This window comes from Sebastes fasciatus, chromosome 12, assembly GCF_043250625.1.
Source record: "Sebastes fasciatus isolate fSebFas1 chromosome 12, fSebFas1.pri, whole genome shotgun sequence".
NCBI classification, from domain to species: Eukaryota; Metazoa; Chordata; class Actinopteri; order Perciformes; family Sebastidae; genus Sebastes; species Sebastes fasciatus.
In genome coordinates, this window is record NC_133806.1 from 34,606,756 (window position 1) to 34,632,789 (window position 26,034).

At 41.4% G+C, this 26,034-nt stretch overlaps 1 protein-coding gene across 5 annotated transcripts in view; it reads left to right on the plus strand.

The window, feature by feature from the left end:
* LOC141779802 (glutamate receptor ionotropic, kainate 2) overlaps positions 1-26,034 on the plus strand; it is a 342,007-nt gene that overhangs the window by 206,286 nt on the left and 109,687 nt on the right. For all 5 annotated transcript variants that reach the window (XR_012596437.1, XM_074654834.1, XM_074654832.1 and 2 more), the window contains 3 exons: positions 4,640-4,783; positions 10,063-10,170; positions 19,746-19,859. Coding sequence is in view for 4 of the 5 variants with exons in the window: in XM_074654834.1 (XP_074510935.1) it covers positions 4,640-4,783; positions 10,063-10,170; positions 19,746-19,859 (366 nt within the window). In the remaining variant the exon portion in view is untranslated. The remainder of the gene's footprint in view (positions 1-4,639; positions 4,784-10,062; positions 10,171-19,745; positions 19,860-26,034) is intronic.

Sequence of the window (26,034 nt, forward strand, 5' to 3'; positions counted from 1 at the left end):
TCCTTTCCAGGATCTTTTCTGGCATTGACGCACAGTGGGAACATGACTGGGGGTTAGCCAGCGATGCTTGAGCATGTTTAGTGCCCATGCATGCTATGCACATGGGATGAGGGTCCCTGCCCGAGATGGACGCCCCGCATGGCGTGGGGCACAGGCGGGATGCAGCCTTTTTAACCTTCGGTTCCGACCTTTTGGCGGGGGTAGCAGCTGAAGACATCTGGAAAAGAAATTAAATGTATAAATATTTAATCGTACAAAGCGCACCGCAACGTGTTAACCTGTCGTTAAGTAGCGCTAGCAAACGGGGTTTCGCCCGAGCTAACAGCGTACCGTTAAGAGTCTGCTCGCCGTGACACGTTAGCTGAACTCCGGGTACTCGGCTCGGCTAAGAAGCTAATGCTAACTGAACCTAGTAGGCTTGCCTAACATGTTAGCCGTAAGGTATAATGTCACATAGTCACCGGCTACACCGATAAACAAATACAGCTTGCCTTAACGTGGACACTGCTCGGAATTATCCTGTGTAACACCAAAAAATACACTTCTTGCGAAGTTCTTACTCAGCAAATCTAAACTAAAGCCGGTAACTGCGTTCGGTGACGTATTCCTTAATGGGTTGTCTGTGAACTGTTGAGCAGAAATCCAAGCTAGCCTAGATGAGCTGAGGGAGCTTATAGTTTCTTCAAGGGGAGAAAGCGAGAATAATTAGTGAAGGGCGGTCGACTGTGGTATTAGGAGGGGGCGTAGCCCTAACACAGGTCGACCTGTCTGTCAATGACAGACGTGGTGTCATTGGAGCTTCCGTAGTTGGTCACGCCAAGGTGATTCCCCCATAGTGAAACACCAAACCAAGTTAGAAAAAGAACTGAGCTACAATCTCCGAAAGAACGATCACGTTAATACTTTAAAGAAATTAGTGGCGTTAAAATGAATTTGCATTAATGTGTTATTATCGCGTAACTTTGACAGTCCTAATAAAAATTAAACAAGAATGTTTCCATTAAATGGAATTCCCTTCATTTGAACATAGGCTTTCCTCTTGTACCACCCCCAGGAAGAACTACATCCTACACAACATATTCACTGACTGGATTTATATGTTTTTGTGTGATGTTGGTGATCCATATTCTCCTTTATGGTCCATACACCATCTTCACTGGTCATGTTACATGTTATACTGATAACATGTAACATGACCAATTGTTCTACAACCAGTGTAGCATTGATTATTTCTAAAATGACTATGAAGTCAGTCAAAGTGGGTCATATCCGTCTTATCACTGCTGGTTGACACCCGTATCTGCAAAACGATACTGCATAACCCCCCCCCCAACACACACACTTCACAGCCTCCAGGTGACACCCACACTGCAATACATTCACACTCCCTTTGCTTCAACACCTTCTTCTAACACAGATTATTAATACCTCACACTCCTGCGGGCACTCACTGAAACCAGGCGGAATTTCTAGAAGGCAAGCTTATTGACAGTGATCGATTTTGAAACATCTCTGGTCATCTCCCATGCATGTGGATCCAGCTACACACACACACACACACACACACACACACACACACACACACACGTAGAATAGCCACTGGAGTGTCTTCACCCTGCTATTACAACCAAACTGGCAACTTAAGCTGCAACCTTACGATGCTCAATCAGGGCTCAAATGGAAGAAAATGACAGGTTTGGGAGTGATTTCTTCCTGCAGGACAATGCTTTCCAAGGCACCTTAGGGCACAATTTCCATGCAGCTACTGTGGAGAGCTGTTTTGATTGCTTTTCAATCAAGCGAGACAAACACTAATTCGATTTTTCTTTTTTGAGGAACTGCAGAATTACAGGCTTCTTTCATGAAGCGTGGATGACTGGCACTTCTCTGATAGCTTCGGCGTCACTCCTGTGTTTGGACTGTTTACTGTCATATATATATATATATATATATATATATATATATATATAGAGAGAGAGAGAGAGAGAGAGAGAGAGAGAGAGAGAGAGAAAGAGAGAGAGAGACATTCTTGCAGCTCACAGTCAGACTAGGAAAGGGTCCTTTTTGTTTGTTGTTGATTGAATTTGCTTGCAACTCTCTTGTTGCTGTACAACAAAAGACCATCATTGACACTATATCTTATTTGATACGGAAAAAAATGCTTGTTGAGTTGACTTCAACTCCCTGCTCCTGGTGTCTTCATGTCAATGTATCCTGTAAAGAACCCCTGAAGGATCACGGTGGCAGTTTTCTTTCTTCCTGAAATTATTTTAAACTTGTAATTATATAAAAGAATAACTATAATAATTATTAAGGCTGTCAATCAATTAAAATATTTAACCACAAATTAATTGCACATTTTTTATCTGTAAAAAATCTTTGTTAAATAAAGTTTCCAATAATACATTTATGATGAATAATATACTTTAAATAACTGTCTCAAAACTGTCTATATATCTTACTGGGGCCAGTAATCAATTAAAATATTTAATCATGATTAATCACATGATTATAATAGTTAATCACAAATTAATCGCACATAATTTATCTGTTCAAAATGTACCTTAAAGGGAGATTTGTCAAGTAGTTTTTAGTTTCTCAACATGGAAGTGGACACATATGCTGCTTTATGCAAATGTATGTATATATTTATTATTTTGGAAATCAATTAACACAAAACAATGACAGATATTGTCCAGAAACCCTCACAGATACTGCATTTAGCATAAAAAATATGCTCAAATCATAACATGGCAAACTGCAGCCCAACAGGCAACAACAGCTGTCAGTGTGTCAGTGTGCTGACTTGACTATGACTTGCCCCAAACTGCATGTGATTATCATAAAGTCGGCATGTCTGTAAAGGGGAGACTCGTGGGTACCCATAGAACCGAGATTATAATGCGTTAATGCAATCCATCTTTCAGAGGTTGTAACCGCTCAGTTTTAAAGCTAGAGTGAAGATACTGGTATCATATGAAACTATAAAACCTGATGAATCCATCGGTACCAACCATGTCATACTAACTTGTCGTGAAGGAGGTTAAATAACACTCCAAAGTTGCACTAAATTTGGGCAAGGAAAAACTGTCATGTCTATTTTCAAAACCTGATGAATCCATCAGTACCAACCAGGTCATACTAGCTACAAAGTTACGTTACATTTTAGCGAGTAGAAGCTGTTATGTCCATCTTCAAAGGGGTCCCTTGACCTCTGACCTCCAGATCAGTGAATGTAAATGGGTTCTATGGGTACCCACGAGTCTCCCCTTTACAGACATGCCCACTTTGTGATAATCACATGCAGTTTGGGGCAAGTCATAGTCAAGTCAGCACACTGACACACTGACAGCTGTTGTTGCCTGTTGGGCTGCAGTTTGCCATGTTATGATTGGAGCATATTGTTTTATGTTAAATGCAGTACCTGTAAGGGTTTCTGGACAATATCTGTCATTGTTTTGTGTTGCTCATTGATTTACAATAATACATATATACATACATTGGCATAAAGCAGCATATTTGTCCACTTCCATGTTGATAAAGTATAAAATACTTGACATATCTCCCTTTAAGGTTAATTTAGAACAGATGAAATATGTGCGATTAATTTGTGATTAACTATTATAATCATGTGATTAATCATGATTAAATATTTTAATTGATTACTGGCCCCAGTAAGATATATAGACAGTTTTGAGACAGTTATTTAAATTATATTATTCATCATAAATGTATTGGAATCTTTATTTTTTGCATACAATTTATGTATTTGCACAATTTATTTGTCATTCATTCGTCAAATGTGTTTAACTTTTGTCTGAATGTCCTTTCTTTTCACATTTTATTTTCCTTACCCTTTTACCCGTTGTCTTATGTAACATGTAAATCTGCACCACTACTGCAGAAGACTGCACCATTTTTGACACACTAGTGGCCATTTTGTGACGAGAGCACACCAGCCACGACGGCAGATCAGACCAGGGGAGTAAAGTGGGGGGGCCCTTCCTCACTTCCTACTCTACTACTTCAGCCCCCTTGCTCAGACTACACCGATCTTCAGACTCAGCCTTCATTTGATCTCAACTACACTCCTGTAAAGTTTCCTGACTGCATCTTACACGGTTGTGACGCTATCACGGTGACAACACCTGTCCACAGACAGACAGACAGACAGACAGACATATAAACACCTGTGAGAGTCCTGTAAACCTGATCTGTGGTAGTTGCTGCTACAGTAGGTGTCTCCATGATGACTCACACACAGACTCACAGGGTGAAAACAACACCACACTCTGCAGCGACTGCTGGTAAATATGCCAAAATTATATATATTGAGTCTTTGGCAAATGTATTTTCATGCGCCACCCAAATGATGCATATAGTGTGCATATATTTCCCTTTTTCTCTCTTTCCTTTATTTTTCACAATTTGTCTCTCTCTACATTTCCATAATAAATCGATTACACTCAGCAATCCATACTCTGAGGAGCCATACAACTGGGTTTTAATGTGAGGCTTTGATTGTGCCATCATGATATTGATATTTCTCTGATTCTGAACAGATCCAGGCTGCCGGGGCGAGCCGCTGTGTTCCATGTTAATGACGCTCTGTTTCTCCCCCCTCTGTCTCGGCTTGCAGACGGACGCCGCGCTGATGTACGATGCCGTGCACGTGGTGGCCGTGGCTGTGCAGCAGTCTCAGCAGATCACTGTCAGCTCATTACAGTGCAACCGACACAAGCCCTGGCGCTTCGGGAACCGCTTCATGGCCCTCATCAAAGAGGTAGATGCTTCTCTACCTGCTCCCCATTCTGTGTTCCTCCTCCATGTACACGGCACCTTCACACAGAAACACCTGCTCTCAGGAAAGCACACAGAGATGGAATGCAAATAAAGCAGAACCAGTCAAAGAAGGGAATATGAATAAATAGAAATTATTTATCTGTCTATTTATTTATATGGAAATATTAATTTTTTCAGTTTGTGTGCATGCAAACTCCCCCGAGGAGGGCAGCCATCTTGAGCCTGCGCTCTGAATTTCAGCATTAATCACCCATGCAGAAATAAAAACACAACATTATCTACATTTTTGGTAATTGCCCCACAGTTCGCTGCATTTGTGAAGCTGGCACAGTTAATCCAGAGCTTTCTGTCTCTGGAAAGATGGGGATTAGGCAACCTATATTTAGGGCTCTCTAACCCTCTGTGGATCATGAGAAGACTGCAAATAATAAACTATATGGTGAGGGATTGTATGCAAATGAGAACCACATATATTTGGATGTATTTATATTAAACTCCATGCAAATCATATCTTTTCTTCCCTGACCATTCCCTCATTCCCTCTCTTCTCTCCATCTTCACTCAATCTGCTGCTTTTGGGCTGTTTTTGTCCTCTTGACTTGAAGCTCTCTGTGCTCATAGTCGGCCCAGAGGACGGCCCTTTGCTCTGATTGGGATTGCACTGCAGATTCAGTGACAATATCAATACAGCATGGAAGACACATGTTGCCTGCTGTCTAGATAGTTAGTTGACAACTTAAGATAAGAAATAAAATCATTTGAATAGATATGATTTATTTGATAATTTGAACGTTTGAATTTTTAAGTTCATTCTTTGAAACAAGCAAAAATAATATTAAAGGTATAATATATTACATTTGTCGGTTGCTGTTTGTAAACACACTATATTCAAAGTATATACACCGATCAGCCAGAACATTATGACCAGCTGCCTAATATTGAGTAGGTCCCCCTGACCCGTGGAGGCATGGACTCCACTAGACCTCTGAAGGTCTGCTGTGGTATCTGGCACCAAGCCGTCAGTAGCAGATCCTTTAAGTCCTGGAAGTTGCGAGGTGGGGCCTCCGTGGATAGGACTTGTTTGTCCAGCACATCCCACAGATGCTCCATTTGATCAAGATCTGGAGAATTTGGAGGCCAAGTCAACACCTGGAACTCGTTGCCATCCACATGATGTAAAAGAAAACGTGATTCATCAGACCGGGCCACCTTCTTCCATTGCTCCGTGGTCCAGTTCTGATGCTCACGTGCCCATTGTAGGTGCTTTAAGCGGTGGACATGGGTCAGCATGGACCGGTCCCCATACGTAACAAACTGCTCCTCACTGTGTGTTCTGACACCTTTCTATCGGAACCAGCATTAACTTTTTCATCAGTTTGAGCTCCAGTAGCTCTTCTATTGGATCAGACAACACGGGCCAGCCTTCACTCCCAACGTGCATCAATGAGCCTCGGGTCCGACCCTGTCGCCGGTTCACCGGTTTTCCTTCCTTGGACCACTTTTGGTAGGTCCTGACCACTGCAGACCAGGAACATCCCACAAGAGCTGCAGTTCTGGAGATGCTCTGACCCGGTCGTCTAGACAGCACTATCTGGCCCTCGTCAAAGTCTCTCACATCCTTACACTGGCCCATTTGTTCTGCTTCCAACACAAAGTTCAAAGTTCAAAATGTTCACTTGCTGTCTAATATACCCCCCCCACTCCCTCAGATCATCATAGTTAGCAATAATAGGAATCATTTGAAGTGGACACAAGTCCAGTATATTCTTGTTTTACTGGGTTGCTGTGGAACACCTCCGTGGACCTCTTGAGGTCAGTTGACCCCAGTTTCAGGCCCCCTTTGCTGGTTGAAGTGCAGTCCTTTGTATTAGCTCTCACCCTCAGTGCCTCTATTTTAGAATCTTTAGTTCGGCCAAAACCTCCTTGAAAGCCGCTGCCTCCCAGTTTTCAACAGTTGAACCACAGGGTCACTGAGCTGCTGTGTATTGGACAGTTGCTGCTTTGCTGTTGGGTGAGTCTGCACAGAGGATTGAACTGTAACTAGTTTGAATCAGCCCCTCTAAAGTCAAGGTCCCACTGTGCCTGTGATACAATACTATTCTTCACTTGATGTTCATGCTTTTTTACTGGTTCCGTCCAACAGTAGCTTTCCAGCTATGTTTCAATCAAGCTGTAAATGAGCTTTTTCTGACAAATGTTGTCTTCTGCAAATAAAATATTTCAGTAATTTTAGGCTTCACAGCAAGAAACTAAGCCCTTCATTAAATAAAAGATGGCAAATCTAAATGTGTCTAATAGGGGAATTATTAAATCAATATCTGCAGACAAAAAAAGGTAGACTGACCATTGTTGTTGGAGGCTAACAACAATTCTAATAATTTTTGGACAATCATTTCAGAACCGATGTATATTTAGCTGATATTAGGCATATCACAGCCTAAAGAACTATTAACAGCCCCCATAGAGGCACTGATGGCCATATCTCAGAGTACAAAAGATGAAACAAACACTGATGATATATACTTAAAGGGACTCTATGGAAGAATCAGAAATTGCTTGTTAACAGCCACACCTGTGGCCGTTAAGTCAATGAAAGTTTCTCTCTGCGGAGCCCCATCACTTCACAAGACACGGGAAACCTCTGTTGGTCTGGAGGAGCTGCAGCAGTTATTCGTGCACAAACGTCCACTGAACATTCACTAGATATTCTCAGAGCTAAACTAACTCTTCTGCAGTGTTGAGTGAGCAGCATGCACGTGAGAGGTGGAGCAAGAGAGCGAGTGAGAAGGAGTGTGTGAGTGAAGGCAGGCAGAGGAGCAGAGTACAGCAGAGACTGCGGCCCTCGAGACCAAAGCTACGGTCTCCCCTCTGTCTTCTGGCCGCGGTCGGGAGGCTGAAGCAGGAAGAGTTAACACTGTTTAACAGACGGGCTTCACTAGATACAACTTTGCGGTTTTGTTGCTTCTGTGTAGTTTGTGTTGGAGTCTCGTCTGAACAGCGTAGCCACACTCAAGCGCGCATGGGACACCGACCAGCAATGATATATACGTGTAAGAAGTTACAAACAGTCCCTTTAAAGCCTTGTTGTTGGTTTAAAGTTGTTTTTCTTACATTCATTTTCTCCTGTTTATTCGGGACTGGGTCGCAGGCTAAGCAGGGAATATGACGATATTTGTCATGGCAATCGGGCCAAACAAAGCAGGCACTGCCCTGGCAACTCAGAACTCCAAGGGTCCTGAAAGCTTGAACTCTTAAACATCTTCTGTAAATGTATTGAAGATGTTTAAGAGTACGCAGCACTAGGCTCTAATATTAAATGGTATGATAGAGGTCTGTGTAAAGCAAAAATAAATATGCATTATGGGTTTGTCACACCACAGAAAAATAAGTTACTAACCACCCAACCAAATTTGAATGATTAAAAAAATCGCCAAGTATATAAAATTATCTTTCAAAATCATGTAAAAATCATCAGTATTCTCTGCTCTGGCTTGTCGCTGGGGGCGTGTCGCTGAAGACACTGAGCGCTGGGCGCATTTCATCCGAGGCGGTGGGTTGGCTTGGAAAGGCTTGGGGCGAGGGTGGCTTGCGGCTTCGCGACCGCTTTCTTTACAGCGCCCCCCGCCCGGACCTCGCCACCGGGGCCGTGGATAAAGTGCTTGCTTTTGTGTTCCTGGTAGTCTCAAAGACATTCGTGGCCCTGGTACTCCATACTGACTATTCATTTTTAGTTTAGTTAGTTTACAGAAAAATAATAAATATACAGAGGACATGGGATGGATTACAATCATGAAAATACAATACAATACAAAATCAGTGATGAAAATGCCCGTAGTGGGACTTGAACCCATGATCATGTCTATATGAGACACATGCTCTACTGACTAAGCTAACCAAGATGTCTTTGACAGAAGGCAGGGTTTGTATTTTTCCTTTCAAAAACCCCGTTTGTGAAGACGGGTGGAGTTATGTTAAGGATGACTCCAGTGTGTCATCGAGCCATGATTTCAGCCCCGCCTAAAATATCCTGAACACCAAACTGGCCAAAAACAGTTTAACGGTCTAACTCCACAATCCAGTACTACAACGTTCACAGTCTTTGCACATGTTTTCAGTCATTATTTTCCAACATTTATAATGTGTTTAGAAAGAAAACTCTGAATTTCCTTTACACAGCCTTTAAGGTGTGTCCTGCTTCATGACCGGACCTTGAGATCCTGTCTTTAAGAGTATCCTCGTGTCAAGATCTTGTTTAAAGGCTTCAATTATTTCACTTTAGCTCCTACATGCCAAATATTTGGGGCCAGATCGACTCACATCGACAAACTGTATATATTGGACAGAGAGTGGGAGAAAGGTGAGGTTAATATCAGGCTAGCAGCTCATTTTTGCCTCAGAGCCCAGGCCAGATTCAAAATGGAAAGGGTTCATCCTCGGTGTAGCATGAACGTGCTGAATAAAGTCCACAGCAATCTACCAAAGAGGTTTTAATACTTTTTTGTATACAATTTCAAATCTCGACATGCAGGTTGTCACAATGACATGATGGAAGGACACCAAAATCTGCAGAAGTCCTCCTCCATTTGGGGACCATGAATATCCATACCAGATTGCCAGGCAAAATGGTCAGCAGTTGTGAAATATCTTTGACAGACTGTTTGTTGAGTAACAATCCACATACTGTTAGCTTATCAGATACACATACCACATTCCTTAGTGATAGTATTCCATAATAATCTCCACTGGAGTATCTGCTAACAGCACTGGTATCAATGGATAGCTACTCCGACACTGAGTCAAAGTAGTATGACAGATGCTTTCTAGCACAGTTCACTGTACTGAGTGAGTGACTTCTAGATCTGTGACTCCCACTCATCTGACTAAAGATAGGCCCTGAAGTCCCCGGCTTCCAGTCGGAGCAGCACTGTGATGATTCGCTGTTCCTGAGAAAAAAGTCTTTCCTGCTCTGAACCACTTTCATGCTGCATTGTATCCTATCACATCCCTAAATATCTGTAAGGATCGGGTAATTGCCTTCCCACTGTTACAAATGCAACCTCAGAGTCTGTGTCGGCATTTTGATGCCAGAGAAGACTGTACAAACAGAAAGAGGGTGTGACAGAGGTAGAATAGAAATAGTGTGTTCTCACTCCTCGGCTGCTTAGCCTCGAACACTGACATCAAAAACATTTCAGAAAGCGGAGACATAGACTTGATGCTGATGGTTGAATGTCTCTTCTGATATCTGTCTCTCTTTAGGCCCACTGGGATGGCCTGACGGGGAGAATCACTTTCAACCGGACCAATGGCTTGAGGACAGACTTCGACCTCGATGTCATCAGTCTGAAGGAGGAGGGGCTTGAGAAGGTAGTGTGTCTTTAATGTGTTTGTGCACTTATGCGACAATGAGATGATGAGATAAAACATGTAGAATCAATGTAGCAGTGATTCATGAAAGATCAACACACACAAGATCAATCTGCTGTAATGCCCCATTAACATAACAGATGTATCTGCAGTCCATTAATTAAGGTTTTTCACGTACAACGTTGGACGTTGGACGTTTCTGCAAACTACAGGATACGTTAAATATCCACGTTTCTGAACCAATCATAAATACGTTTCATATCACGCTTGCAGAGACACACAATGCCACATGGCTAACATTGTGCAATGATTGGTTAGGGTTAGGCAACAAAACTACTTGGTTAAGGTAGTTTAAGCATAAAGTATTGACTCTTGGTTTCACATTGGACACCAACAGTGATCTCCGAGGTGAAAGTCCTGCATTTGTTATGCCCCTGGTCTAGGGGAACCTAGACATAACACAACGACTCCAGCGACTCCCACTCTTCCCACTCTTCCCACTCTCAAGTAAGGCCAGCTACACAGGGTTTCAGAACATACAAGGAGCAGTTTATTTTCAGCTTCAGAGTTGAGCCATGCCCAAAACAACAAACAAAATATCTCTTTTTAAATCTAACCTTCAGATAAACCAAAATAAAAGGTTAAACAAAAGACAAGTCTCTAACCTAAGCTCCTACCAACAAAACAAGAGAAAAACAGCCACTTGGCAAGTTCCTACCAGAACTGCTTTAAGAAGCTTTATATTTACAGTGACTAAAAAACACAGTTTCAACTCTCAAACCCTATCAAATGGCTTGTTAACAAACAATTTACCAATTTATACTACCAACTAACAAGCTCTCAAAAGAAAACACACTAAGCCGCAGTTCCTACAGTTGTCACATACACAGACTAGCTGCTGGCTTTGTTGGGAGTGGTAGAGGTGAAGAGGGAAGAGATGCTGGCAGCTGGAGTTTAAAAAGGCTGATGTCATCAAGTCAACCAATCACCAGGCAGCAATCTCCTTGAATGGACCAATCACCAGGCAGCACATGTTTCTCATCACTCAAGACACTCTCACACACACACACACACACACACTGAGGGGAGGAGAAAACAGCTGAGCCATCACCACAAAATTAGTCAGGCACATCCATACAAAATGATCCAGGGTCATAACACCCGTCCACCCAACACATTCTCACTCCCAACTCGTCAAATACCGCCGCTTGGTCAGTGCCCCTTGGGGAACCCATGGGACCTGATTTTGGAAAATATATATATACGTTGGTCAGCGATGAGAGACAGATTATTTTTGATCCCGTTTGAATTGCACCATGAATCACACATATGATGTTTGTCTATTTAAAAGATCATTTTGCAGGTCAAGAAAGTCTCAGTTTGTCGTTGTATCATTTAGTTTAGCGTGAAACCGTTCAGTGAACTACATCTCTTCTCTCGTACCGTTTACGTCACCAACACTAGCTAGCTGGCTAACGTAGCTATGTTCCAGGCACAGATGAACCATTATCTGACCTGATGTGTTTTATCAGTGACTCCTGGTCTTCTTATCAGCCGGGAAGAGAAAGAAGCATCAGACCCGTTGCTGGTGTGAGTTCATCCCAGTAGAAAAACACATAGACATTGTAGCTTCAGAGAGAGGGACGTCACTTATGGGACTTCTGGCTGTGTCGTCTTTCTAATGACATATTGAGTTACAAAATTATCTTTTAAATTGACAAACATCATATGTGTGATTCACGGCGCAATTCAAACGGGATCAAAACAAATATTTCTCTCTCTCTGTTGACTACCGTTCATATTAATTCTGAAATAAGGTCCCATGGTGGTCCACTGGAAGGGGCGGGACATTGCTTCTATTTGTATTAATATTTAACAACATCATCATTAACTTTGACATCTGCTTACCTTATTTTTTAGTCTCGCTAATACAGTACATCACATTTGCCCAGTGGTTAATATTAAAACCCCTGTGTAGAATTTGAAAACTTCCCCAGTGCACTGCTATACCAAATTTACACCTCAATACTTCAATGGCTCTGTGAGCTCATCACGGACCAGCATGGAAGATGATGTACCCGACTCTGAACAAAGGAAACCTCCATCAAGAACCGTATGTAGACTGGTAGTGAGAGCTTCCAGTCCATGTAGGAAGGATAAGCACAAAGTATATGAAGGCAGAATGGAGATTGTTTTCCATATGAACTGTTTGGAGACTGACGTTGTTGTTATCCAGTGAGAGTGGAGCAGGAATCTGGAATATATACATAGCTAAGTAGACTGTCTCATGAGATCCAATGCGCCTCGCAAGACGAGTTGAGATGCTTTAGCACCTCCTTTTGCTCAATTAACATACTGCCAAGTCAGCTGCAGACGCAAACAGTAAAAAAAAAGCAGTTTGTTTATGAAAATTACTTTTTTTTTAGTATACAGCAGATCGCCCAAATCCACAAAATATTGTTTTGACACTTAGCAGAGTTCACAGTATTGAAACCAGACAGTGTTTGAGAGTTGAAATGAGTTGACAGTGTCAGAGTGCACCACACCATGACTATCTGACTATCTGACTATCTGTTTCAGATGTGTTTCACTTGTTCTATATTTAGCCGTTGGTTGTGCAAAGAAAATTTGATGAAGATTTGGACTGGAAGTGATAACAATTTGCATTTTGACAAGGGCAACAGAAATACCATCTAGATGTGTATACTGGTCACACATTTTAATAGTTGTATAGTGCATTTAAATCAAACTCAGCTTCATCAGATCAAGACACAGTATGAATATGAGACACATTTCACACATATCTGACTGTATGGCTTAGCTGTTGATGGTTGTAATCATCCTTCCCGTCCATGCTGGCCATGAAGAGATCCCTGGCTGAAGCAACTAAAAGAGACGGACAGTCAAAACCAATCCACAAACTAGAGTGCTGAAACTCCAACTAGTGATGTCATCGGGTATAAAGAGTGGAACTGTTTTATAGACAATGAATGGGGAGAGGTGTTCTAGAGGACACTGAGAGCACCCAGAGGACAACACTACAGTAGAATAAAGAGAAAGAAAACCTCCCATTCATTGTCTATGGAGCAGCTCCACACGTTATACCCTATGACATCACCAGTTTGAGACTTACTTCTCTGGTTTCTGGCTTTGAGAGAGAGGAGCTCATGTTCAGACACATTGTCTTTCCTTGGCCATGGGAATAACATACTGGAATCCTTAACGCAGGTGGTGTTCTCCTTTAAAAGTTTCTGGACAATATCTGTCATTGTTTTGTTTTGTTAATTGATTTCCAATAATAAATATATACATACATTTCCATAAAGCAGCATATTTGTCCACTCCCATGTTGATAAGAGGATTAAATACTTGACAAATTTCCCTTTGAGGTACATTTTGAACAGATAAAAAATGTGCGATTAATTTGCGATTAATCACGATTAACTACGGACATTCATGAGATTGATTGTGATTAAATATTTTAACCCTCTGAGACACAAAATAGACCAGTTTTAGTCTTTTTTAGGTGAGTCCAGGGGGTCTTTAGGGGGAGATAGCAGGTCAACAGTAGATGTCACATAGAAGTGGTGTACATCATCTGAAAGCTGGTAACCTGAAGATTAATCTGAGATGCAGCTCAGCACTGAGTATCAAGTTCTCTAGTCATTAATCAGCCATAAACAATAAGTAATTAATGAATTAATTATTGAAAATAAATTTTAAAAGTAAGTGAGAGCATAGAATATTATGATATACGTTTATGATGGTCATCCCCATGCTCTATTATGTCTCATAAGTGTTGATACCATTTGTTACAAAGATTTGGTGCTAAATTTAACAATTTGTTACCACTAAAGAATTGATAAAAATGATCAATAATCCCTCCAAAATACCACATTAAGACACCAAGACCTTGAGGAACACCATAGAAAAAGACATGCTGTGATTTGGTACCAAATACTTTTGACATTTAGAGATTTCTGCTACAATAGAATTTTTTCATGATTGGAGGGCGACGTCTTCTGTTGTGTAAACTGCTCAGAATGCTCTAGGTCTCTAGTTTGATCCATCCATCCTCTGAATGCTCTAGGTCTCTAGTTTGATCCATCCATCCTCTGAATGCTCTAGATCTCTAGTTTGATCCATCCATCCTCTGAATGCTCTAGGTCTCTAGTTTGATCTATCCATCCTCTGAATGCTCTAGGTCTCTAGTTTGAGCCATCCATCCTCTGAATGCTCTAGATCTCTAGTCTGATCCATCCATCCTCTGAATGCTCTAGGTCTCTAGTCTGATCCATCCATCCTCTGATGCTCTAGGTCTCTAGTCTGATCCATCCATCCTCTGATGCTCTAGGTCTCTAGTCTGATCCATCCATCCTCTGAATGCTCTAGGTCTCTAGCCTGATCCATCCATGGGGATCAGGGGGTGGCTGTGGCTCAGAGGGTGGTTGTCCACCAATTGGAAGGTCGGTGGTTCGATCCCCGGCTGCTCCAAGTTACATGTCGATGTGTCCTTGAGCAAGATACTTAACCCCAAATTGCTCCCGAAGGCATAGCAATCGGTGTGTGAATGAGTATTTAGATTAGATCCTGATGGGCAAAGTTGGCACCTTAGCAGCCTCTGCCATCAGTGTATGAATGTGTGTGTGAATGGGTGAATGCTGACATGTAGTGTAAAGCGCTTTGAGTGGTCGGAAGACTAGAAAAGCGCTATATAAGTCCAAGTCCCAAGTCCAAGTCCATCCATCCTCTGAATGCTCTAGGTCTCTAGTCTGATCCATCCATCCTCTGAATGCTCTAGGTCTCTAGTCTGATCCATCCATCCTCTGAATGCTCTAGGTCTCTAGTCTGATCCATCCATCCTCTGAATGCTCTAGATCTCTAGTTTGATCCATCCATCCTCTGAATGCTTTAGGTCTCTAGTCTGATCCATCCATCCTCTGAATGATCTAGGTCTCTAGTCTGATCCATCCATCCTCTGAATGTTCTAGGTCTCTAGTTTGATCCATCCATCCTCTGAATGCTTTAGGTCTCTAGTCTGACCCATCCATCCTCTGAATGCTCTAGGTCTCTAGTTTGTGGCTGTAACGTTTCATGAGGCTGTGATTATCCTAGAGGTCACCACAGGTCATTTTATACAGTGAGGTCAATGACATGTCTCCTACGGGGACTAACATCATCACACATGAACCCAGTTGGGATCATTGGATCCACAAGAGTCTCAGCTTTACAGTGAGACCCAATTTATGGAATTCAAGACTGTTTAGGGACCCCAGGATGCAGAAATATTCAGATACACCATTTTAGAATAGGAGAAAAAATAACATCTAAACTGCATGTAAAAAACTGCATGTGATTATCATAAAGTGGGCATGTCTGTAAAGGGGAGACTCGTGGGTACCCATAGAACCCATTTACATTCACTGATCTGGAGGTCAGAGGTCGAGGGACCCCTTTGAAAATGGCCATGCCAGTTTTTCTTTACCACAATGTAGCCAATCTTTGGAGCGTCATTTAGCCTCCTTCCCGACATGCTAGCATGGTTGGTACCAGTGGATCCTTTTGGTTTTACAGTCTCATATGATATCTGTACCTTCACTCTAGCTTTAAAACTAAACCTGCTACAGCCTCAGAAAGACGGTAGGGTCTCAGAGGGTTAATCAATTGACAGCCCTAATAAAACTTCTGATAGAGGAGTGCAGACCTACATGTCTGTAGACCGTACTTTATTTTACTTTTATGCCCTTTACCTTTTTCTGCTGCAGCTCAGCAGCAAGTTACACTAGACTGTACATTTAAAAGAAACCCATTTGATTTGACTAACATCCAGACAAAATCCAAACCCTCCCTTTAATGTCAGTTAGAATGCATCATGGCATGGCATGGCATATGTGTCAGTATGTGTTTGTGTACTCATATGATAGGTGTACATCTTTCCCTCAGAATAGCATCTCCAGTGTTCAGCAGTCAATTTAAGATTCATGAGATTATCAGTGGGGAGATAACCTGCTAACATCGCAGATACAAATAATATTCTCCAAGCAACCGCAAACACTTCACACTTCAGCATCCTCACTGGTGCTCGCTTCTCAGCAGCTCCTGACCTCTGGTCTGTGTGCGCCTGCACCTCCATGAATAATTTACTCTATTAATAAAAACCCCTTCAGAAGCCCTCCAGCCTCATGAAGCCTGAATTAAAGAGTTGATTTACAATTACAAAGCCTATCTCTGGCCCTCGTGCATCAGAGGAGCCCTGAGGAGTGTGTGGCTGGTGTGGGTTGTTGAGTGTTTGTGGTCCCTGTGCTTAGGCCGGTGGGGTTGGATGGGGTGGGGGGGTGGAGACTGGACGGAGAGCTGAGAGAGGACAAGAGAAGCCTTGAGAAACGATCCTATAGCTTCACCATCCTCTGCTTCCTACTTGCTTCCCCAGGATGCTCCCCTCTTCCTTTCAGCCCTCCTCAGTGTTGTCCTCCACCAACCAAAAGGCCAGGGGGCCAGTCCAGATCCTGGATCATCTCTGACATTATGCCTGTGGGGGTATAGAAGAAAGCACCCCCTAACAGTGTTCAGGGTTCACATAGCTGTCAACTGTGTCCTCAGGGTGCTACGCATTATCCCCTGTATGTCCAGAATAGAGAGAGGGGGAAGTCTGAGTCCAGTATATGTCTCTACTGTACATGTGTTACCAATTTAAACTATTTAAAAGTTAACAAAAATATCTTATCTTCTGTTAAGACAAACTTATCAGTCTTTAACAGCCCAATGTCCCTCACATTCATAATGGAATATTTTGCACCTCACAATTTATGTCCCATGTCAAGACAGGAAGTAGTGTGTCCTTCATGTGGCAAGACAGAAGTTGAGCGTGTGGAGGTTTGGGTGGTGAATGGTCACATACAGTAAGGCCAACACAGTCTCACGGTAGAGTCGTGAAATAGTCACAAAATGTAATCTATTTGATTTGTGCACATAGAAATAAATTTGCCTGATGATTAGATGGGAGGCAGCTGTGCAGGTTGATCAGGGGAGTTGATTTCATCAGGAAGAGAGAGAGAGGCTGTATTTGAAACTGCATCCTATACTAGTAGTACTATACTACTAATACTATACTAGTAATACGTACTGATTTGGCCAAAATGTAGTATGTAGTATGTAGTATGTAGTATGTAGTATGCAGTATGTAGTATGCAGTATGTAGTATGTAGTATGCAGTATGTAGTATGCAGTATGTAGTATGCAGTATGTAGTATGTAGTATGTAGTATGCAGTATGTAGTATGCAGTATGTAGTATGTAGTATGTAGTATGCAGTATGTAGTATGTAGTATGCAGTATGTAGTATGTAGTATGTAGTATGTAGTATGTAGTATGCAGTATGTAGTATGTAGTATGCAGTATGTAGTATGTAGTATGCAGTATATGCGAACAAAAGCAAAATCTACAGTATGCCAAAACTACCTGGATGTCGTACTGATTTAGAAAAAATCTCCAGTCTGCATCAGACCAGTCTACCTCGCCTACTGTATCCTACAATGCAAAGCGCTGGACCGCTACAGGCTACGGTTACATCAGCAGCCAAAAACGACTCGTTTTTAACATTTTTTGTAGCTATTTCATCACAGCGGGCGATTGTGGAGCTTTTCAACTCCATAAAGGCAGATAATCACAGGTTCCTGTTAATTTATAATGGACATCTGTGTTGTGATATTTAAACAAACTATCCGTCAACAAGGAAATAAAAGCCTTTCGTCTACAGACCGGTCTCTAGAGAGCTCCAGTCAGCTCATAGCGGTCTGTGAGCGTGACTACCCGGCTGGCTGGCAGCGACCCCGGCAGGCGCTAGCTAGCTGTGACGGCAGTTTGTGGAGCTTCTAAACTCCGACAACGGTGGAATAAATGTTCGATTCACCATCTAGCTTCGTAAAACTGACGATATTCTAAATCTACACAGTTGATTTCTCGCCTCAAAAACTTTCAGAAGTGAATTTCGTGATGAAATAGCTACGAAAAATGTAAAAAACGAGCCGTTTTTGGCTGCTGTTGTAACCGTAGCCTGTAGCGGTCCAGCGCTTTGCATTGTAGGATACAGTAGGCGAGGTAGACTGGTCCGATGCAGACTGGAGATTTTTTCCGAATCACTACGACACCCAGGTATCTTTGGCATACCCTAGATTTTGCTTTTGTTCGCATATACTACATACTACATACTGCATACTATATACTATATTTCGGCCAAATCAGTACGTACTACTAGTATAGTGTGACGTTTCGAATACAGCCACACACACACCGCCAGACACACCCAAACGAGACAGACAGGGAACTGAGCACACAGGGAAAAAGGGAAAAGACACACTAGGAAAGCTGATGGCACGGATGGAACCATGACAAGATGGTGGTTTGGGGTTAAAATAACACAACGTAATTCAAGTACGGAAGTTACCTGACAAATGAATCGACTTTGACTTCTGGTTTCACACGAGACATGAACGCCGGTCTCCTGGTGAAAGTCTGGTGTTTTTATGACCCACCTATCCACCCCGACCTCCTCTCTACACAGTGATCACTGCTCTTTATACTTCCTGGTTCACAATTACGTTGATTACAATAATTGATTTTGTGCTGAGATCAGCTAAAAAAGAGGAATTTGTGTCTATGTACACAAATCAATACATTAAATTTGGTGACTATTTAATGAACTGTTGTGCGACTGGGCTGGTAATGCATATGACATCAATGAAAAGGACACAGTTTGCGTCCCATCATAGACCTGCGGTTAAAGTTTGCCTTTTCATTAACCAAAACCATGATCTTCCCCTCACCTCAAACGGTTGTTTAAATTGCCTAACCCTAACCACGCCGTAGCTGCCATATACATTCTATTGTAGAAAGCGGTGTGTTAAAAACAGTAGCATTGGATGTAAATAAAAGAGTGTCACTGAACGTATGTCAGTCGTATGTCAGAGTTGTCCATTAGCCACATTCCTTTCTGGCAATAGGGTTGTCTCTGCAGATCTATGCAGAGAAGAGTGTTCAGGGTATTCTTAAGTCGTACTGGGTTGCAGAGGAGCTGATAACATTTCATTTAATGGCCGTGTGCGTCAAAAAATGCTGATTGGTTGATCCAAGACATAATGTTGCAACCAAAACGTGTACAAGTATAAAAGAAAAGTGTCATGTCCAATGTCTCCAATGTTCAGGATGTTCACTGACATCCTATTCACTATTGTTATAGATTTTTATATTTTTTTTGTATGGCAACAATTACATTTTCCAATCAAAAAACAGAAGTTGTTTCTTTGGTTACTTTGTAGATATCACACTGAAACTGAAGTGTGTCTTGCATTTATACTTTTGCTTGATTTGAGTTGCACTTCCTCTCACAATGAGCAAGCTTTCATGACAAAGGGTAGAAAATTCAGATGATTCTAAAGCAAAGCAGCTCAGTTTTTAAATGTTAAAGCTCGGAGTACCCACTACTAATGGTGCTATGATGCCTGTATAACTGGATTTTATGTGGATCTCTGTCCTGGAACTTTTAAACTGAACATGTAAAAGTGATCTTTTGTTTTACAGATCGGTACATGGGATCCTCCAAGTGGCCTGAACATGACGGACAACCAGAAAGGGAAGACGACAAATGTCTCTGACTCCTTATCCAATCGGTCCCTGATCGTCTCCACCATACTGGTACTTCAATTAATCTATTTGTTTGTTTTCAGAACTCTTCCTGCAGCAGTTCAACCACCGTTTAGCAAATGGAGTTGCTCAGTTGTGGTAGAGCAGTAACACACAGACCTGCTCTGTGCAGTCCACTAATGTTATCTAACAAGATTTCTGAGTAATGCATCTGCAACATTCAAACAGTTAGCTCACACTGACATTTTGGGCTGACAATGTGCAAATTAAATATTGCAGCTTTAAATGTCGGTTTATAGCCAAATCAAATTGTAATGGTGCTTTATGTGGGACCAATTATAGAAGGCTAGAACAGCTCTCAGCCATAACAGACTCCCTCCAAAGATGTCATTATTTTTAAGCTTTTCCTCTTGAAAAATCCTTCACTGCTTTGCCTGGGCTGCCCTTTCTGTTTAGAGCACTTTCTGGGGATGCTGCTCTCCGACTCAATTGAAGTAGAGTACCCCAAAGCACTGCACTCCCAAATTGCCAGTTGACTTCACTACTGTGGAGGACTCCAATTTGGTGGGAGCAGGCTCAGGCAGGGAAAATTGACTGATTGATTGTCCAATAAGATTTCATGGTTTACGGCTCTGCCTCCTACCAACCAATTTATCAGGCATATTGTGTTATTGTCTCTCTTGCCAGTGGTGCCAAAATCCAAAGAATTCAGATCTAACTTTGAGAAAAAGCAGTAAAATCTGTCTATTCGGTATCTTTATAGCAATATTTTCCTCTATTGATACTGAGCATGAAAAGAATGGTGCATAAAAACGAATGAATCTAGCTACTGTGGAGGTCATGTCCTTGTGTTTTTTCTGGTTGAGTTTAATGATATAAATCAAAGTTTACATTCTATCCTGTGTGACAGGAGAATTTTAACTGAAAATTCAAGTCAAGCCACTTTTATTTATTTATATAACCAAAAATCACAAATTTCTCTCAGAGGGCTTTACAATCAGTACAATTAATGGCATCCTTTACCTATCAAGGCTGGATTAACCCACTAGGTGGTACCACGGCAAATATAACCCATGAGTCCCTTTTGACCCCAACGTTTTATTCAATAACCCGGCTCTTCTGTACAGCGTCTGACTGCTTCACAGTGACGAAAAGTCTCCAGGAAGCCACTGCACACAGCTGTTGTTTACTAGAAATAGTACCTGCATGTAACTCCCTCAACAACAGATTAAAAAAAGTAGACACATTGTGTTAATTACTGAGTTATTCTTGAATTTGGATAGGGCCAGGCTAGCTGTTTCCACCAGCCTCCAGTCATTATGCTAAGCTAAGCTAATCAACTCCCAGTTCCAGCACCATACTGTTCATGTTAATGTTGAACTATTCCTACCATATAGGGCCCAATAACTTCACAAAGATACCACTAAATTGACAAAGTGCACACAGTATTAAGAAAGAAATGCAATTAATTAAATTACCACAAACTTATTACCAGGTGGAGGACCTGGATCTGTCTGTGTGTGTGTGTTTGTGTGTGTGTTTGTGTGAACATATGCATGCCTGTACTCCTCAGACTGTGTGCCATGTGAGAACCGTGACAGTGGAGGAGAACTTGTAGAAGCAAGCCAAATTAAAGCCATTTATGATCCTGTTATTGAGGAGGCAAGCGTAAAAATAACAATATCAAGTAAATTGCGGGTTGTCATTATTTATCGTGGGCCTTCTTTCCTTCCGCGCACGCTGTGAAGTGATTGGATTGCAGTTATTAGCAGAGACTCTCCACGGCTGTAATTGCCATATCAGGACTGAGTCATGGAGAGATGTGTGATGGCTGTGAGCAGCGAGGAAAAGAAGGGAGGGCTGACAATAATTGGGTTTGTTACATTTGATTGATGCACACTTTCATCCAGCTTCTCATCATTTTCTCAGGGATTATGTACTATAAAACATGATGTAATTACTGTTGAGATCTTGGCCTATCAACAGTTTATCTACTTTGGAAATCACTCCCGTAATGTTGCGGTGGAAATGAAGTACCTTTAGGCTAATGGCTGGAGCTGCAGATAATATACTGTGTAATGTCTTAGAGAGAGCAAGGAGCAGGCCTGCTTCCACTTCCACAGAAACAACCCATCATTGCCGGAGAACAGTAGAGCTACCTGCAGACTGCTCTAAAGTACAAAATAATGGACAAACTTAGTGTTGCAGAATATTATACTCTACATTTCATTTTCTCACTTTTGCAATGCAAAAAGGCCAAATAAGATACGATACGGCTATTGCCTCATCATCATGTTAAACGATTAAACATTTGTTGTTATGTCAGCTGTTGAAAGTCAGCCCAGTTGCACAGCAGTTTGTGAAATAGTTACCAAATTTAATGTATTGATTTGTGTACATAGATTGTGTACCAGGAAGTATAAAAAACGGCGAACACCGTGGCTGGAAGAGGTCAGGGTGGATAGGTTGGTCTAAAAACACCAGACTCTCACCAGGAGACCGCTGTTCATGTTCTGTGTGAAACCACAAGTCAACGTTGATTTATTTGTCACGTAACTTTTGTACTTAAGTTACTTCTGGAGTTATTTTAACCCAAACCAACCTAACTAAGTAGTTTTATTGTGAAAAGACTGGGCAGAAATTGACACATACATCAAGTGTTGCTGGACATTTGTAGGAAAAAGCACGATGTTGTTGAAAGTCGTGCTGAGCGTCACAAAAAAAAGTGAAATGTGTGTCTATGTACACGAATCAAATAGATTAAATCGTGTGACTATTTCACAAACTGCCGTGAGTCAGTGATGTGAATTTACATCATATCATATTGCTGCTCAAACTAAACAACTAAATATATTGTTTGTCATTGCCTTCCAAACTGAACCATATTCTTTCTGATCTGATGCCCCCATCAGCACGATGACACATGCCATTTTTCTATTGCACGGTACGGCTCTGCTCGGCTCAGGCTCACTTTTGGTACCAGATCCTTTTCTCTAGCTGTGTTTCCACTGAAGATAGTACCCCCTCAGTGTAGGAGGGATTCTCACCTGATCGACGTATCGGCAGCACGTGAAACCATACACATATAGACGTTGACTCCTGGAGCGTACGTCAACGTGGGCATCATATTGGACCTGGCAAGACTGGCCTGAAAACATATACAAGTGAACGGGGCAGCTGCCGTTTTTCTGGATAAAAAGCACTTTAACATCTACATTTCTCAACCGATTCCAACGAGTTGTTTTATATTCAAACATTTATGATCTACGAGGAGTAACGTTAAGTTGACGTTTGATTTTTTTTCTTTTTTTAAGTTTTTGGTGAAAAACTGTTAAATACGTTCATGGATCATCAGTCTGTCCTTCGATACGGTGAGATTAAGTTAATTAAAAAGTAATTATTAAACAGTCGTACTGTCATATTACATCTTTCTTTAACAATTTTTCACATTATCAAAACATTTGCATATGTAACTTAGCTCATCAGATAAGAGCTAGCTTGCGTTTGTTATTATTAAGCTAATGTCGTTTATAGATATTATGTTATGTGTATTATAATATTGTATTTAAAACATGAAATGTACAATAACGTCACAAGTCTAATATCGCAAAAAATAAAGTAGATGTCATGTCTGAACAGTATCTTAACTCTCAGCAATATTTAACGTTAGCTAACGTTTTTGTATTCAACGCTCTCTTAAGTGACTCTAGCTGCGCTAACATGTTGTGGAGATTAACTAGCAGCTAACGTTACACAAATTAAACACCATCAATTGGTATTGATGTTACAATAGTTTAAGTCATTTTGCCATGTGTAAGGTTAACTTTAGACACAGAGGTATTTACTACTATTAGCCTCTTATTCTGATTGCTCGTATTAGTATGATATTGTCTGAAAATGAACATAATAGTAATTGCAGGAGCAGTGTTAGTGGTAATGATTGATGATGGCTAAAACAGAGGAAGACATTCCAATGTACATTATTTTATCCATCCATCCATCTGCAACCGCTTATCCCGTTAGGGGTCGCGGGGGGGCTGGAGCCGATCCCAGCCGACATTGGGCGAAGGCAGGGTACACCCTGGACAGGTCGCCAGTCCATCGCAGGGCTGACACATAGAGACAGACAACCATTCACGCTCACATTCACACCTACGGGCAATTTAGAGTCCACAATTAACCTAACCTGCATGTCTTTGGACTGTGGGAGGAAACCGGAGTACCCGGAGAAAACCCACGCTAACACGGGGAGAACATGCAAACTCCACACAGAAGGGTCCCAAGCCGGATTCGAACCTGCAACCCTCTAGCTGTGAGGCGCCAGTGCTAACCACTGCACCACCGTGCAGCCCCTCATTATATCATATTATATTATATTATATTATATTATATTATATTATATTATATTATATTATATTATATTATATTATATTATATTATTATATTATATTATATTATATTATATTATATTATATTATACAGGGACCTCTCTACAATTATTAACCTTCAACAAGGAAAATAATCCAAAGCCATACTTGACAAATGTGAGTTTTAACAATTCCTTCTGATAAATGAAATATTTTCTATCAGGTCAGTAACTCAGTTCATGCCAGCCTGCGGTACACACTCGTCTTCTTAGTGTCTTGCAGCAATTAGAGCTCAACTATCCAGATTCTAAATAACTGGAGACTAAACTTTATTTTTCTACACCACGTAGATCATAAAGCCTTTAATATAATAATGACTCGTTGAAATCGGTTGAGAAATGTAGATGTTATAGTGCTTTTTATCCCCCGTTCACTTGTATAGTGTTACAGGCCAGCCTTGCCAGGTCCAATATGGCGCCCACGTTGATGTATTGCTGCAACGGGCTGAAGTGTCCAATGCAGCGTCTATGTATATATGTCTATGGGTGAAACTGCTGTGACATCATCTTCGATGGGACACTCGCTGAATCATTTCAACGGCAACCAAACCATTTTTAAAGATCTGGGTCGAGTGTATTAAAAATTGTGGTTGCTATTGACGGTAGCTTGGCTATTTAAAACTGTCCGGTTTGTGCAGGATGTCCTGTGTGACGATTCTCTCTGACCAATCAGTGGTCTGCAGTGTTTTAACTCCACCTTCTAGTATTGGCTCAGCTCACTTGGAACCTCGACAACTTTTGCTTGGAAACTTGGAAATAACCGTTCTAATGTGTAACGAACTGAACTGAACTGAACTGCACTGATGGGTGGAAACGTGGCTATGGACTGTCAGTGCCTTCCAAAACTATAACAAATATTATTCATAAGGTTTGTTAGGTTTAGGCACAAAAACCACTTGGTTATGGTTAGGGAACCTTTGTCGTAATTGTCAATAAACTCATGAGAAGACCAAGCCAACGTGTTAGTCCTTCTCTCAGTAGAGTGCTCCTGGGATGACATATATTTGTAGGCCAACCAGGAAATTAGCATTGCCCTGGTTCCCTCGACAAAGAGCCAATGGGATTGTTGCATTGGGTTTTGGATTATTGCAGAAAATAAACTCTGTGGCAAACACACGTTTATGATACTGACACATTTTGTTCAGAAAGATAATCTTCACAAATGAAAACCACTTTGATGATTTTTGATACGTAAATGTAATCGCTAGAAGTAAAAAGCTAACCACCTTTTTTAAAATACTTAAAGGCTTCGAAATTCACTATTGGAATATTTACTGGCATCTTTTATATCGTAGAACAAAAACCTCAAAATCTCTTCAGCTTGTGTTAATCACAGACCTTATTTCCGGCATCTAACTAAAAACCCATTAAAAAAAAACATTGACTTCCAGACGAGGGAACCGGAAGTGCTCAAATGCTAACTCATTTCCAGGTTTTAGAACTATTCCTGTAGCAATCTATTGACGGTGGCTTGGCTATTTAAATTGTCCGGTTTGTGCAGGATGTCCTGTGTGACGATTCCCTCTGACCAATCAATGGTCTGCAGTGTTTTAACTCCACCTTCTAGTATCGGCTCAGCTCACTTGGAACCTCGACCGAGGTGGTACCAAGAATGGAGTGGTTCTATTGGTATCATCCACAACTTTTGCTAATGGAAACGCAGAAATAATTCTTATGTGTAACGAGTTGAACTCAACTGAACCGGACTGCTTGGTGGAAACGTAGCTATAGACTATCAGTGCCTTCCAAAAACTATAACAAATATTATTCATGACATTGGTTAGGTTTAGGCGCAAAAAA